The 17,308-nt window shown below is 41.2% G+C and overlaps 1 protein-coding gene across 1 annotated transcript in view; it reads left to right on the forward strand.

Moving 5' to 3' along the window:
* The first annotated feature begins 2,445 nt into the window (after positions 1-2,445).
* C9 (complement C9) overlaps positions 2,446-17,308 on the forward strand; it is a 55,559-nt gene continuing 40,696 nt past the window's right edge. The window contains exon 1 of the mRNA XM_006156299.3: positions 2,446-2,623. Within this exon, the coding sequence (XP_006156361.1) occupies positions 2,541-2,623 (83 nt within the window). The 5' untranslated portion in view covers positions 2,446-2,540. The remainder of the gene's footprint in view (positions 2,624-17,308) is intronic.

The raw sequence follows: 17,308 nt of genomic DNA on the forward strand, positions 1-17,308 counted from the left end.
TGAAAAGAAGGGTAGGAGGTGCCAGAAGCAGATATTGTGAACTTCAAAAGAGAAGGGAATTGTGCCAGATCGTCCTTTAAAATGGAAGCTGTAATGCAATCAAGTGGGGCCTAAATAGTTCCATGTGATTATAAAGGGATCTGAGCCACATGAATTTTTATTGCTGTGAAGGGATATCCAGACTTATATCTCTTCTGTTGGACTTCACAAACAGCTTCAGGATCATTCAAGAGAGAAATTCTTTCTTCTCTCCTTCATTACAAAAGAATGCATTTGAAAGTGCTGCAATGAAAATGGCACAGAACCAACAGTGAAGAGCACTGGGCTAGGATGCTTCCTCTGTCCGGTTTCCCCTCCCTGGACATCATTTTCCCCATCTGTTTCCATTCATTCATCTATTAATGTGTAATTCACAAATGTGCAAGATACAATGCTACATACATAAACGCTGCAACTGAGGGTGACCTCCAAGTTCTCCCCATTCAGTGATACCAATACATGATAGAAGTTAAGACAAGGAAGAGTTAAAATTACTATAAAAATGTAAATTATATTACATTGTTAATATATAAATAGCATATTATTATTAATACTTTACTATTCCCATTACTTTGTTACATTATCGTTTTCTCGAACCATGACAATAAAATAAATAAAACTCAACAGTTCAGAATAGTCTCCTATTGAAACCAGTCAACAAAGAAATCTCTCCTTTCTCTTAACCCTCTTCCTGAGTGAGTTAGTCTCCAAGGACAATGGTGACTTTTCAATCTCCAGTCACACCTTCTTATCAAATCTAATTATCACAAAGTTAAATCAATTAGCATCACTCTGATTAGCATAAACATCATCCTGTCTTGTCTACCTTCAAGTGCTTCATTCCCTTGGTATGCTGTCAGGGTCCAGAGAGGCCAGACACAAGTCCTTAGCACAGTTAAGTCGTATTTGATAGGGTCATACTGTATCCCGGTGCAGCATGTCTGCCATTAGCTAAGACACAGCTAGTATCCATAGGCCATAGGCTCATTCATTGACAAAGTTACTGCTTGTTTCGTAACACACTGTACCCATTCCCATCACCTTATGTCTTGGCAGTTTGGCTTGGCCTCTGTGCTGATCAGCAAGCTCAGGAACAGAGGACAGCCCTCTGTATAAAAAAAGAGGCACCAAGAAAGGTGGTGAGAGTAGACACTTCAGGTTAGGACCATCAGTAGGAAAGATAAGGACTGGAAAAACTAGTTGTACATTCTGCCATTCTCCCTACCTTCCTTTCTTTTGTATCTGCTAATGCTTGAAATTTGCCTGTTTGTAATTAATAAATACTTATAATAAAATCTCCATAAAAACTGTCAGAATTGTTGCAATTCGAGGACACATTGTCTACAAAATTCCATCTTACGTCTTTCTTTTCAAGGTGGTTGTCATTCCCAGTCTCAACCCTGGCCCCACATTAGAATGAATTGACAGTGGGCCTCATCTCAGAGCAATCACATTAAAATTGGATGGGCAGTAGGCAGGTGTCAATGTGTTTTCAAAAGTTCCAGGTCATTCTATAAGAACCAGTGTTTTAAGAACAACTCTAATACCCATATTTTCCAACACTTCCAAACTTCCTTATCCACCTGTCCTGGAGAACATGAAAATATGTGGAAAACATTCTTTTACAAAGACAGGAGCAAAGGTTTTTAAATCTTAAAACCTGTCTTGCTGGCCTGTGTAATTCTGTGATAAGGAAACCATATCAGATTGGAGGACATAGTTAATGTCTTAGAGAGTTTATATCCTCAAAATGATCTACTAGGCCTATTAAAAAAAAAAAAAAGCTAGGCTCATAAATGCATGTTACACATTACTTTACCCATGATTTCAAAATAGCCCACATAGGCCATTTTTAGATTGGAAAAATAGTTGAAATATTGACAAGGGGACTTCAAAATATACATGGAAAAAGAGAGTTAGAATATGAGTTTATACTGGCACAACAACATTTGAAATTTATGCATAGTATTTTCATTATATGCATTTTCTATGACCTTTTTGAATAATATGTGTATGTCTGTGGCCTTCTTTTTAATAAGCAGGTTTTTTGGTGGGTTTTCTTTTTCTTTTCTTTTTCTTTTTTATTTAAAAAATTGTTTTTTTTACAAATTTTGAGTTTATGCCTTTTTGAGAATCATCTACAGGTCTTTTACTCAAAATTTCACATGCCTTCATCCTCCCTCTCAGAGTTTCCCAAGATATGAACTGCTTTTATGGGTGGGGGGGGTGGAGAGTGAAGGGGAGGGTGTTTTTGTTTCTCTATAGCATTTCTGCTCATCTTAGTCACTTTAACATTCACAGGCTCATGACTCAAACATACTTGTCAATACAAGAAAACAGGAAGCCAAGAAAATGGCTCTCCTTTGGTTGAACTTTGGAACTCAGGCAATCCAAATTGACAAAAACTCCAAGTGCAAATAATAATTGTTCCCCATTCTCTGGCTCTGCAGATAAATGCTTTACACAAAGTGCAGTCACACGACTCAGAACTGCCCAGGGAGATGAGCATGTCAGCCACCCAGAGCTTTGCCTTTGTACTGTGCATTCTAGAAATCAGTGTCCTGACAGCGGAGTCCACGCCCAGGTGAGTCCATCATGCTTCCCTTTGTCTCTGGACTTTCACGGTAGGATTTGTCATTTCAAGGTCTACTGTCTAGCAGTAAAGTAGGTAAAAATGTTAATCCACATGTGATACATAAAGTCACAGAATTTAAATTAAGAGGTGGGATCAGCAGATGATGTAATGGTTACATTGCTGGATTCCCATGTACCTGACCAGGGTTTGAGTCCCTGACCAGGGGGCTTGGAGAATAGAGGAAAAGGGATTGCAATGAGGCCATCTACCCTGGGGCGGGGGGCATTCTCACTTTCTGTCTCTGTCTGTCCAGTGAGCGCATGCACCCAATAGCAAAATCTCACTAAATAAATAAATAAAATAATAAAATAAATTTAAAATTAAGGAAACCAATCTTGTCTTGCCTCAACTTCACTATCTGACATTTTTTAATGATCAGCTCCATGGCCCTTTTGTCAGCACTGTAGGCAGAGTTTAATCATTTGCTTCTCTCCTTGATGTCCAAGTTGTGGTTAGTGGCACATATTTTGTCTTGGGATTATTTCTTACATTCAAGAAGAATCACTGTGGCGTGGACCCGTCAGTCATGATTCTAGCAAAGGTGTGTTTTCTCCTCTTCCTGTGATCCTAACTGGGACTTCAAAGCCCATCCATGCATCCCAACTCCATCCAGGAAATAACTCAGGCAGACAATAGGCTCTTCCTGAACATTTGCACTGCATTCAGAAATGCTGGAGGTTAGGGGGACCAGCAGTTAGCATAATGGCTATGTCGCTGGACTCTCATGTAGTCCACCACGGTTCACATCCCAGACCCAGTGGCTTAAACTCATGCCAGGTGCGTGTGTGTGCATGCCCAAGATCCTGAGAGGAGAATGGAGGAGAAGGGATTGCGGCATGGCCATCCCCCTTGGGGGGTGATTTCTCGCTTTCTGTCTCTCTGTCTCTCTCTGTCTGTCTGGCGAACGCATGCACCCTATAGCAAAAACCTCTAAAAAAAAAAAAAAGAAAGAAAAAGGAAATGCTGGAGGTTAGGAGTCAGATGAGGTATGCTTCCTTCCCTCCAGGCGACTGGGAGAAGACTCTAATCTGGATGACCCACTACAGTGTGACTCTGTCTGGTAGCAGGACAGAGATATTCCTAACTACAGCAGGAGAGCTGGGGGAACTTCTGCCCAAGCACCATTCCTCTGCTCCAGCATAACCATAACCTGCATTCAATCTCCCTTCAGTCATTTGCCTCTTGGTTTAACCAGATGGCCTTCTGGGCGCTGAAGCCCGTCTCAAGCACATCTTCATTGCCTCTAGGCTGCAGTGGAGGCCATCAATTAGCCAGGGCTCCCTTTGCCAGGTGGTTTGTTTGCAAGGCTGCATCTTCCAGGAGGCCCAGGGGCATGTGCTGGGCCAGACTAGTCTTCATCCCATACTTCCTCTTCCCATGTTATCTATAAATCACTGTGCCATTCTGAAAATATTGTCATTTACTAGGCATTGGGGTACAAAGGAGGTTTGGAAAGGCAGTTACTGAAAGTCGCTTTAACCCTCTTGTGCTTAACCTGACCCTTTCTTAAGTTATAAAAACATAATTTAAACAACCCACATTCCTGGACTGTGGCTCCTGCTGATCAATAATGAGAGGCCGTGGGGAAGGCTTCAACTGTTTTGAAGTTTCTACCTCCTGGATCCTGAAGGCACTCAGCTGTTCAGAGAGGCCCAGAAAGCCCCCTGGGCCTGTGCCCCAGCTCCTGGGTCTGCACTGCTGGGCCTGGTCCAGCTGCCCGCACTCCGGTCGCCATACCCTGTGCGTTTGTAAGGGTTTCTCTGCCCCGAACACTGTGTTCTGCCCTCTGATAGAGAGTTAAGGTCAAAACAGAGTGTTCACAGGCTTCAGTCTTAAAGTCAGACAATGCGTTTGACTAGTAGCTAAAGAAATAAAATTTGCAGATTTGTAAAAATATAAATTCAAGCAGGATGGAGCTCTTCTCTGGACTTAGACTTCCCAAGCTCAGGTTAAGATGCTATTACTTACCGATTTGTCATCTCACAGTTCTGGAGGCTAGAAATCTGAAATCAAGATGTAGCAGAGTTATGCTCCATCTGAGACTCTAGATAGGATCCTTTCTGGTTCCTGGGGGTAGTCAGCAAAACTGGGCATTCCGTGGCTTGCAACTCTATCTTTCCAATCTCTGCCTCTGTCATCACAATGCCATCCTCTCATCATCTTCCCTCTGTGTATGTCTTTATGAAAAGTCGTCATTTATAAAGAGAACAGTCATGTTGATTAGGGGCTACGTTGAAGATTTTATTTTACCTCTATTATCTCTGTAAAGATTCTTTTTCCAAATAAAGTAAACTTCTGAGGTACTTGGGTTTAGGGCTTAAACATATCTTACTCAGGGGAAAGGGGACACAATTCAGCCCAAAGCAGTGATAACTTCTAACGAGGGCTTTTTGTGAACATCAAATTATTATACATGTAAAGCACTTAGAACATCTGTGCCTGGCTCATGGGAAGAACAATATAAATGTCAGGTATGTTTGCAAATAAAATCTTTGCTGTTACTGACTAAGCTTTCTTGTGTAGGAGAGGAAGGTTTGGAGTTACAGGTACCCCTCTTGTGAGGTATCACATGACTGCAGATATTTCATCCTATGCCATAGCAACAGTGAGTGATTGCTACTGGTAAACTGTTAGGGATTTTGTTGCTATTGTTAAGTTTACTTATGTGTTTTTCCATGAGTGAGAGAAACAGAGACAGAGAGGCAGTGACAGAGAAATAGCACCCCCCCCAACAGAGTCTTGATAATGAGATCCACTCTCAGCCCCAGCCAGTCCAAAATCATGGGCTTTCATGTACCCATTGTCCTCAAGGAGGTCTCTGGATGTGAACCCAGAACCTTCCTATAAGGGTCCACCTTGCAGAGAGCTGCATTTTACTGCCGTACCACTGTCTGACCACTACTGAGGATTCCTATCATTTTTTCACAAAGAAGAGTCTGTTGACAGTCTGACAATGGAACAATGGAAAAACACAATACCCTTTGAGGCTGACCCACATGGGGGTGTTCTGGGTTCACGTCCAGAGGCCTCCCTGGGTGCAACTGTGTATGTGCACTAGTGATGAGTGCGACTGGGGCTGGAGGTGAATCACAGAGTCAAGACCCTGCTCTCCCTCTTTCTGCCTTTCTTGCTTGTTCTTTCACTCAGGAGATAAATGGATAGACTTAAGGGGGGGAAAAAGTGTGCCCATGAGAATAGGCCATAAAGGGACATCATCTCTTCTGTTTCTCAGGTGGGGAAAGAAAAAAAAAGTTAAAAATCACTGTGGAAGCAGAATAACAACTCAGAGCCCAGCTTCTGTCGTAGCCAGTCGGGGCTTGATTTAGCACCATGATTTACTAGTTGTGTGTCCTAGGCAAATTCCTTAACGTCTCCAAAGCTACTCTCCACCTGCGAAGTGGGGATAGTAACAGGATCTGCCATGAGAATACCTGAAATTATACGTACACTTAGCACTGTGTCAGGCAAACGTTAAGTGCTTACTCTATGCGTGCAGCCATCACTTAATTGCTCTTTAATTTGTAAAATGCAAAACATTTACATGGTGCAGAGATAAAAAAGAAGATAGAACAAAGATTATACCTTGAGAAGTATTGCTTTCCCCACTCATAACATTTTCTGAGATTTGTGTTGTTTCATGTTACTTAGAACACTCCCACCTCCCACCTTACCATACCCCATAGGGAACCATATATATTAGTTCTTGTGTAACCTTCCAGTACTTCTCCAAGAGATTTAAAGCATGGAGTCATCTATCATCTTACTCTCTCCCTTTCGTTTATAAAAAACATCATATTACACATACTATCTCATTTTTGTTTTTGGTTTTTCCTTTTTAATGTATCCTGGAAAGCTGGCCTTGTAGTAGAGAAGGTTAAGCTCTGTATAGTGGGAGCAGGATTCCACATGGCCAGCTGTGGTTTGAATCCTGGCTCTGGTAGCTTAGAAAAATATGTGTGCGGTGTGTGCATGTCCAAAACTCTAAGGGAAAAGAGACATAGAAAAAGGATTGTGGTATGACCATGCCCCATTAAGATAATGCCCTCTTCTCTCTCTCTCTCTCTCTCTCTCTCTCTCTCTCTCTCTCTCTCTCTTTCTTTTTCTCTCCTCTTCTCTGTCAAGTGCACACACCCTCTTCTATAAATATCATTCTCTACAGAGCTGGTTAATTTTCTATTGTGTCGATAGACAGTTGCAGTAACCTCTTGTTGAATATGTTTAGGTTGTTTCCAATCTTTGTACTAGAAACAACTTTGCGATGAATATCTTTACAAATCATTTTGTAAGTGGAAGGTGCACTTGAGGATTCATTCCCAGCAGTGATATAACCGGGTCACAAAGTAATTACTTCTGTGACTTTGCTATTGCCCTACGACCCCGTGGGATTTGTATCACATTGCATGTTCACCAGTAAGATACGGAAAAGCTTGTTTCCCAGGCTTACCAACAGGAGCCATAGGCCAACTTTTTTATATTTGTCAAACTTGTGGGTTAAAAAAAAATGGTATCTTGGCATAGTTTTCATTTGCTTTTATTTTACTGGGTCAGGTTGCACATTTGTTATGTATTTCAAGGGTATATTTATATTTATGACTTGGCTTTTTAAAATTTTTGTTATTTTAATGTGTGTGTGTGTGTGAGAGAGAGAGAGAGAGAGAGAGAGAGAGAGAGAGAACTGTCTGTATCCTTTGGCCTTTTTTCTATTGAATCTCTTGTCTTTCTCTTACACATTTCTATGATTACTTTATAAATGAGTCTTTCATTCCTTGTATGAATTGTATTATACCCAAATTGTCATTCATCCTTTGACTTTATAAGTGGTGTGTTTTAATGTAGTTATAATTTTCATATTTAATTTATTTTTTACTTTTCAAATAGCTAAGAAGGGCTATTATATGAGATTTATATTTATGTGTTGGCTTTTTAAAATTTTTGTTATTTTAATGTGTGTGTGTGTGTGAGAGAGAGAGAGAGAGAGAGAGAGAGAGAGAACTGTCTGTATCCTTTGGCCTTTTTTCTATTGAATCTCTTGTCTTTCTCTTACACATTTCTATGATTACTTTATAAATGAGTCTTTCATTCCTTGTATGAATTGTATTATACCCAAATTGTCATTCATCCTTTGACTTTATAAGTGGTGTGTTTTAATGTAGTTATAATTTTCATATTTAATTTATTTTTTACTTTTCAAATAGCTAAGAAGGGCTATTATATGAGATTTAAAGAACTGAGAATGGCTGGGGTGTGGCCTCAGAAGAGAAATGCCTGAGTTTGAATCTCAACTCTGCAGCCAAGTAACTATACTGTGTAACCTGAGGAAAATTACTTACTCCCTCTCTAATTCAGTTCCTCATCCTTAAAATATGATAATAATAGTCATAGATATTTTATAGGGCTGATGTAATAATTATGTGAGCTAGTGAATATAAAGTCTTAAGAGAAGAGCTCCTGACACAAACTAACATTCAGAACATTAGCAATTTTTTAAAAAAATTAGGCAGAAATACATGAACTCCCAGAGAGACAGAGAAAGAGAAAGCACCCCGCTGTCGGGCACGATCATGCCACACTTCCTTCTCCATTTCTCCATTCTGTCAGGGTTTGGGACATTCATGCACACATGCACAGTGTGTTTGTCAAACCATGCAGTTCACAATATGGGACTCAGCTTTTCTAACCAATGGGCAACGGGACCAGCCCAATGATAGCAATTATTATTTAATTTATTTAAATTTACCTCAACATTCTGGAAAACTATCTAAACGTTTATTAATTTAAAAAAGGCTGGGGCCTACCAGTCCCTGGTGGTTAGGGAACCAGATCCCACATAACCAACCTTGCAGTTCGAGTCTTAGCTCCAGTGGCTTGAAAAATACACAGGGCATCTGTGTGCATGACCAAAATCCTCACAGTTTGGAGAAACAGAGAAGGGACTACAACACGACCATGTCTCATTGTGGGGGGGAGGTGGTCACTTTCCCTCTTTGTCTCTCTGTATCTTTCTGGTGAGTGTGCATGCCCTCTGGCAATTAAAAATTATTTTTCTAAGTAAAAAAATTAAAAAGTTAGGCCCAACAAATTGAAAATACCCAAAATGTCAGCTTTTCATCTCTTCAGTTGGATTGACCTGTATTTATCATTTCCACATTTTATACAAATGAACAGACACTGATTTATTAGCTACTGTTGGCCAAATAGTCTGTTGTTTATTTATCCATTTAATACAGTAGATATTTTAGAGTTTGCAACACGGACCAGACATAGTGTCAGGAGCTGCAGTACCATGTTGGACATATTACCCAGGTCCCCACTTTCACTGGACTTACTATCTAATGAAGAATATGAACAAGTAAATGGCAATTGTGCCTCAACCAGGCCCCCTAGGGAAGCCCATGATGCTAAGGGAGGCGTGGTTCTGTGAAGTTTAACTCATTCAGCTATAAACTGGCTGCACGTGCTCAAGCCTGATGGAGGACTTAGGTCCTTTAATTCTGCCCCTTCTCTTCCACATTACCAAGCTCTCCCTTCTCATTGAATCATGCCCATCAGCATACAGACATATTGTAACATTTCTTTTAAATGTGGGTTCAATCCTCTACCTTACTGTAGCACACTCCCTTGAAGCTGTTCTCCTGATATGAAATACTTACATTCCAACAACTACCATATTTATATCTAGAGTGCAGATCTCATCCCTGAACCCAATGTCTCAATGTTAGTCAACATCTCTTCTTGAAAAACTAACAGGCATTCTAACCTATCAACTTCTGCACCCATCCCCACCCACTCTGAACCACTATTTATCAGTAACTCAGAAAAACAAAACAAATAAACACCTGGAAATCCTGCATGACTGGTCTATCTGTGTCTTTCCCACATGCAAGCTAACAGCAAGCCCAGTTGATACTACCTTTAAACTCTATCCCAAATCTGGCTACTTCTCACTACCTCCACTGTGACTACTCTAGGCCAAATCACTATTTCTTGTCTATGTCCTTTCTTGTCCACTCCCCAGTAGTCAGTTCTCTAACCAGCAACAGAAAAAATTTTATTAGACATAAATCTGAGTGTTACTTCTTTTCTCAAACTCTTTTACGGATTCCCGGCAAACTCACAATGCAATCCAAATTCCTCTCCACAGCCTGCAAGGTAGAGCTGCACCCTGCCTCTTGCTGCATGTGCATCTGGGCTCTCCCTTCAGCTCTCTCTTCTTCAACACAGCACTTGCTGTGCCGCCAGCATGCTAAATGCTTTGCACTTATGTTTCCCTCAGCTTACACACTTTTTCCAGACTCTCAAATAGCTTCCTTTCTGAATTCATTCAGTAACCTAATCAAATATCACTTCCTATTCTGTGTATTTCGTTGTTGTTGTTCTTTAACAAATCATGGCACAACATTAGCTTAAAACAGTAATAATTCCTTTGCTCATAATCCAGTGGTTGTGTGGGCTCGCTTGAACTCCTGGCATCCACATGATTGTAATCCTATAGTGGCTGAAGTTGAGCTTATCTTGATGGCTTTCTCACTCGCCTGTGTATCTCTAGGACAGGGAACACTCAGATAGCTGGGAGCCAGAACACTGAGTGTTCTGAAGAATCTGTGTGTGTGTGTGTTCTAGAGTGGACTCATGGGAGGTGACTTCACACACAGTGGCTAACGGCTCCCAGCGGGTGCAAACATCTCTAGATAAACCAGGCGAACTGGCACGGCCCCTTCTAACTTAGCCAGGGAGGCCATAGGGGATCACTTCCTCTGTGTTCTACTCATCAAGGAAGTCACAAAGGCCCAGTTACCTTCAGGAGAAGGGATATTGGCTCTGTTTTTGGTATGAGTGCCAAAAATAATGTGGGCACATTTTTCAAAAACCGCACCTCCTCCAAGAGGTCTCTCTCACTATAAAAAAGGAAAGAAAAAAAACAACAAACAAAAAACCTCCCTCTCCAAATACAGCCCTAAGATGCTCCCTGTCCTCTTACCCTGCTTTATTTACTTTCCTTCAGAACTCATGTGTCTTCATGGAAACGGCATGTTTGATTTTCTGGCATACTTGCTTATTGTATGTCACTCACTAGGATGAAGCTCATTAGAAACACATGAGAGAAGTTTAAAGAAGACTTGGAAAATCAGGCAAAGTCTTGGAAAACACTGGTGTTGGACACTGCTGTTATATCATTTCATCTTGATGAATTGCCTGAACTAAACCAACTGGCAGATCTATGAGTTAAGAATGCAGTCCTAATGAGCTTGTATTTCTTCAGTCAAAGGAGCCACGGTGTCTTATTTATTGACAAAAAGATTCCTTTATACAGTAGGTGCTTTCCAGCCTGGGCCTCCCACAGTGTGCTGGAGTGAGAGCCGCTGCTGTGACTTTCTTTTTGCGAAAGCTGGAACCGTTTCTTCATAGCAGGAGGATGGGACCAGGCGTCCATCAGTGACCCTTCATTTAATGTATTTCTGGCCCAGAATCAGACCCCCTGCCACACTGATGTACATTACTTTGATCTAGTGACTTTCAAGCTGAGATTGAAACACTTGGACATACGTTTTACTTGATAAACACATTTCATCTAAGAACACAGAAAACGCTTTACAATTCTTCTCTGCTCAGCCTCACAACTCAGCAGGGTGGGGAGTGCTTTACTATGCGATGATCTTTGAGCTACAAAAGATTATCTGTCAAGCACGTTGAAGGAGCTGAGGAGAGGACACTGGATTCAGAGAGTGAATGTCAGGAGGAAAGACTCTAGATTAGCAATCTCCTTTCTTAATATTTATGCCTGTTGATTTCAATAGTGCATTTTTTTGCATAATCCATTATTCCTTCCTAATCATTCCCATTGAGCTCCGCTTTCTTGTGCCTTCAATTATCCAGGTACCTGGCACAGGGAATGCAAAACAGCCAGGTATTAACACAATTTTCATTTTAGTTTTGCTTCATTTGACATCTTTTAGGTGTAAACTTAAAATAGATGCAAGCAAGACCAGGTTGTCCAATTGATGTCCTTCACTTGGGGTTGCTATAGTTTTAAAAAATTGCATCCTTGGGACCACCAGTTAGCTGTAATGACTATGTTGCTGGACTCCCACGTAGTTGACCGCAGTTCGAGTCCTGGACCCGGTGTCTTAAACTCACACCGGGCTCATGTGCGTGCGTGCCCAAGATCCCGAGAGGAGAATGGAGGAGAAGGGATTGCGGTGTGGCCATCCCTCCGGGGGGGTGATTTCTCGCTTTCTATCTCTCTGTCTCTCTCTGTCTGTCTGGCGATCGCAAGCTCCCTATAGCAAAAACCTCTCCAAAAAAAAAAAATGCATCCTTGTAAACTGACTATATTTAAATCAGTCTAAAAATCATGAGGCTGTTGCTTGCAGAAATGATCGAATATGCTATAGGACCACTTAGCATATGTGAAGAGGATTGGTGTTGAAGGGAAAAGGAAGCCTGTGGACAGGGCAAATTTGCACTGAACAGGACTGGACTAAATCCAATTTGCTACCAAGTGTCTGACTTTGGATGGGTAGTCTAATTCTCCACGTTTAGTTTCTCTTCTGTAAAACATACTAACGATGCTTACCAAATTTATCACTCAACAGCAAAGTAAAGGTTTAAGAAGAAAATTTGCTTTAAAAATCATCTAGTAACAGCAGGCATAGCACAGTACATAATGCTTTGCATGGAAAGCCATTTCTCACATGGCCAACCATGATTTGAATCCCAATCCTAGTGGTCTGAAAATCAGGCTGAGCATATGTGCATGTGTGCCTCAAATCCAGATGGGTTAGAGAAATAGAGAAGAACTGCAAAGTGAACATGTCCCATCAGGTAGTTCTCTCTCTCTCTCTCTCTCTCTCTTTCTCTCTCTCTCTCTTCCCCACTCTTCCTCTCTCTCTCTCTTCCTCACTCTCCCTCTCCCTCTCTCTGGAGAGAGAACATGTATCCACTGGCAATACATTTTTTAAGGTAGTCTCATAACACTACTATACAAATGTAAGATATTGCTTCATCAAAAAACTGTATGAAGCCTCCTCTCCAAAATGTACATGTAGAAGTCTCAATACCCACTACCTGCTAATGTGATTATATTGGCAGTAAGGTATCTTTAAAAAGGTCATGAAGTTAAAATAAGATCATTAGGGTGGACCTGAATTCAACATAAATGGTGTCCTTAAACGAAGAAATTTGGGTACAGACAGAGATAGGAGATCATGTGAATACACAGGGAGAAGATGGCCATCTACAAGCCAAGGAGTGAGACCTTGGAAGGAAATCACTCTACCATACCTTATCTCAGACTTCCAGACCCTAGAATTATGAGAAAACAAGTATCTGTTGTTTGATCCACCCAGCCCGTGGTACTTGGTTGTGGTAGGTCGCATAGGTTAATTCATTGAGCCTAGTATCAAAAGGGATGTAAGTTCTGCTCCCAGGGAAGCATGTGATCTGTGAGAACCTTCCTGTGGTGACATGGTGGATCATTCAGGGAAATGAATCCAAATCACAGTGCAAGAGCACAATGAAAGATCAAAGGCAGGGACCAGCAGATGGTATAATGGTTATGTCACTGGACTCCCACATAGTTGACTGTGGTTTGAGTCCTAGACCTGGTGACTTAAAACTCACACGGGGTGCGTGTGCATGCATACCCAAAGTCCCGAGAGGAGAAGGGGTTGTAGACTGTGGACATCTCCCCTGGGGAGCAGTTTCTCACTTCCTATCTCTCTGTCTCTCTCCATCTCTCCAGCAAGCACACATACCGAATAGCAAAAACTCTTAAAAAAAAAAAAAAAAAAAAGATCAATACCAGCAAATGGCATAATGGTTATGTTGCTGGACTCCCATATAGTCGACTGCTGCTTGAGTCCCAGCTTAAAACTAATGCCAGGCTCATGTGCATGCGCCTACATGTCCAAAACCCCAAGAGGAGAATGGAGGAGAAGGGACTGTGGCATGGCCATCTCCTTAGGGGGTGATTTCTTGCTTTCTGTCTCTCTGGTGAGCACATGCACCCTATGACAAAAATCTCTCTTAAAAAAAAGGTCAAAGGCAAAGATCTGATGTTTTATACTAAGTCCAAAGTGTGAGTCAAACCTTTAAAAAGGAAAGGGAGCTCTTAAATTAGAAACTAAGAAGGAAATAAATAAATGTGCAGTCAATGTGTGGCTATTACTAAGGCAAAAGGTGTCAGAGAACTGTCCATAACAAATGCTAGCATCTCCTGAGCAGGGTCTAGTCACTTATGCGTAGAGTAGACAAACACCCTTTCTCAGAGGCTCCTGTGACTGGCTGGGTTCTAAGTTTACCTGAAAAAAAATACTGTAAATAATACTCACTCAGGAGTACTTGCAGTGGTTATCACTTTCCATACATGATCCTGCGGTCTGTACTGTACCTTCTGAACCAGATTCGCTAAGCTGGTCTGAGCAATAGATGAGAAAGGTAAAGGGCTCGTGCCACTGATCTATAGGGTAAGGTTTCTGGGATAAAAGAAGTAATCTCTCTGGAGGCCAGCAGATGGCATGGTAGTTAAGGGCACTGAACTCCCACATGGCGGACCGTGGTTCAAATCTTGGACCTGGCAGCTTGCTCTCTCTCTCTCTTTCTCTCTCTCTCTCTCCTCTCTCTCTCACTATCTGGTCAAATTAAAATAAATAAATAATAAAATAATTACTTAAAAAAAAAGTAATCTCTCTTGGAGAGATACTGAAACCAAATAGTTAACATGACTGTCTAATCAAGTGATGAATACAAAAACATAGGAAAAGATAATCGAGTTCAAGGCAATAAGACTAATACTGGAGAAATTAAGAGAATTGAAAAGCAACATAAATAGGCAGAACCTTGAATAATTCCTAAACCTAGTGATAGCCAAGCTCAGAGATATTTTTAGGTAATGGTAACCTCAAGCTTGGGTAATGTTGACATGTGAGCATACCCACACCCACTTGAACTCCACCCCATCAATATTATGGATTTCTCCCCATGTTTCCAGGCAGAGTTTCTCAACATGTTTTGAACATAAAAATCACTTGGGTAGTTTGTTTTTTTCTTCAAGAAAAGTTAAATTGAATCAATAATTTATTACACATGGTAATAGATGATACACAAATTTCATTTTCAGCTATCTTTTCTGGTACATTATTCAATTTAGATATATTGCATAGGATGTTCCAACAATTTATTATTTTATAACCAAATTCCATGAACTTGCTTGGGTGACCTTTTGAATGAACTTCACACACTAACAAAAACAGTCAGTTCAACTATCCCAATATTTCTGAAGACAGTTGGCTTCTCCACACGAATAATTAGTAAATCAATTTAAAAATGAAACCTGGCACCACCCTAAAGAGATTCTAACCTCACACTGTTGATAAGTTTACCAACATGGGTTTGGGCCAACATTACATAGGACAGAAAAAAAAAAAAAAAAAAAAAGACTATTACATTTATCAATCAATAGCATGGGTGTAAAAAAAAAATCTACAGTAAAATTCTTTGTTGGAATGCTTTGCACTTTCCACAGGACAGAAACTAAAATAACCTGTTTTATATAATAAGTCAGAAATACAGTCCTCAAGTTTTTTGCCCATACACCTAAATATTGTCTCAAACATGTCTTTATAGCAGCTAAGCCCCGCCATCATTGCACTTGGCTAAGTTCACAAATCTGTTGTAACCTGTAGCTTCCCTGTCACTTACCTGCCTGTCTTCTCCTGCTGAGCTTTGTTTCCTGGTGGTAGTTAAAACTTTCTGCCACTGTGACAGCTACTACTGCTACTGCTGGAACCTCCATAGCCATCTTGATTTCATAGTTTGGCCAAGTATTGTCATTCACTACCATGGGGGCCAGAGCTTCTGCCTCCAAAGTCTCCTCCCTGCATAGGTTCAAAATTCGAAAATTGATTATTGTAATTGCCAAAATCATTGTGTCTTCCTTCACCTCCAAAATTGCTCTGGTCATTCTCAAGTCTGTTATAGCCATCCACACTTCTAGTTATCTACCACCACCTTGGCCACCACCAAAGCCACCATGACTGTTGAAGTTTCCTTCAGGATCAAAGTTGCCATTCTCACCAAAACCACCTCTACAACCACCACCGAAGTTTCCAGACCTCTTCAACCTCTTGGGCTGGGAGAAGCACTAGCCATTTCCTTTTTGGCCAGGGTTTTCCTGACTTTGCAGTATAGCCATTTATGGTATGGTATTTCTCTTTCTAATTTTTTTTAGAGGTTTTTGCTATAGGGCACATGCACTCACCAGAAAGACAGAGAAAGACAGAGAGACAAAAAGCAAGAAATCACCTCCCAGGGGGGTTGGCCACACCGCAATTCCTTCTCCTCCATTATCCTCTTGGGATCTTGGGCACACACACACACACACACACACACACACACACGGAGTGAGTTTAAGCCACTGGGTCTGGGACCATAGTCGACTACATGAGAGTCCAGTGATATAGTCATTACACCATTGGCTGGTCCCCCATGATATGGCATTTCTAAATGACAATCTTATCTGCAGAGTCATGATCATCAAAGGCTACAGAAGCAAAGCTCGTTTTTGCCATTGCCTCCTCAGTCAATTATGATTTCAATCACTTCAATTTTACCATAGTGTTCAAAATAATCTCCTAGATTATATTCTTCAGTGTCTTCTTTAATGCCACCAACAAAGATCTTTTTCACAAGTAAGTTGATACCTGGTCTGTACAAATCTTCTCCTGAGAATCCTGAGACAGCCCTCTTTGGTTCCACTACTCTTCCATTCACCTTGTGTGGTCTTGTACTCATGGATGCATCCACCTCCTCCACAGTGGCAGATGTGACAAACCCAAAGTGCTTGGTGTTTAGATCTCTCATTACCACACAGTTCTTGAGTGTTCCCCACTGCTCAAAATGGCTCCTCAGGGGACCAGCAGTTAGTGCAATGGCTGTGTTACTGGACCCCCATGTAGTCGACCGTGGTTCACATCCCAGGCCCGGTGGCTTAATACTCACGCCGGGCGCGTGTGCGTGCGTACCCAAGATCCCGAGGGGAGAATGGAGGAGAAGAGATTGCGGCGTGGCCATCATCCTGGAGGATGATTTCTCGCTTTCTGTCTCTCTGTTTCTCTGTCTGGCGAGCGCACGCGCCCTATAGCAAAAACCTCTCAAAAGGTTTTTGAGAGGTTCCTCAGGCCCTCATTTGTTTTGAAACTCAGTCCTCTGATGAAGAGCTTTTGCAGATGTTCAGTCTCTTTTCAGAGACTGATTAGACATAATAGAGTGGGGAAGAGAGACTTCAATGATGGTTTCTCAGTGGTGTCCATAGGCAGAAAGGAGTAAGCTAAACGATGCATCTCACTTGGGTAGCTTTCTAAAAACACGAAGCCTATTCTCAGGGAGACTGATTCAATCAGTATGGATTGGGGATTATACTATTACAATTGCTATTTTTATTTTCTAAAGATTATGATAGTCAATCAGTATTGAGACCTACTGCTGTGGCCATAAAAGTACACCTGCCATTGGCTCTCATGAGGGCTGTCACTTCTAAACAAGGACATAGATTTATGGAGACATTATAGAAGAGAATTTCTCAGTCTTGATTTCATATTTGCACTAATATTCAGACTTCCAGAAAGGCAGGTTTTT

Source organism: Tupaia chinensis, unplaced genomic scaffold, assembly GCF_000334495.1.
Source record: "Tupaia chinensis unplaced genomic scaffold, TupChi_1.0 Scaffold000489_1, whole genome shotgun sequence".
Lineage (NCBI taxonomy): Eukaryota > Metazoa > Chordata > Mammalia > Scandentia > Tupaiidae > Tupaia > Tupaia belangeri.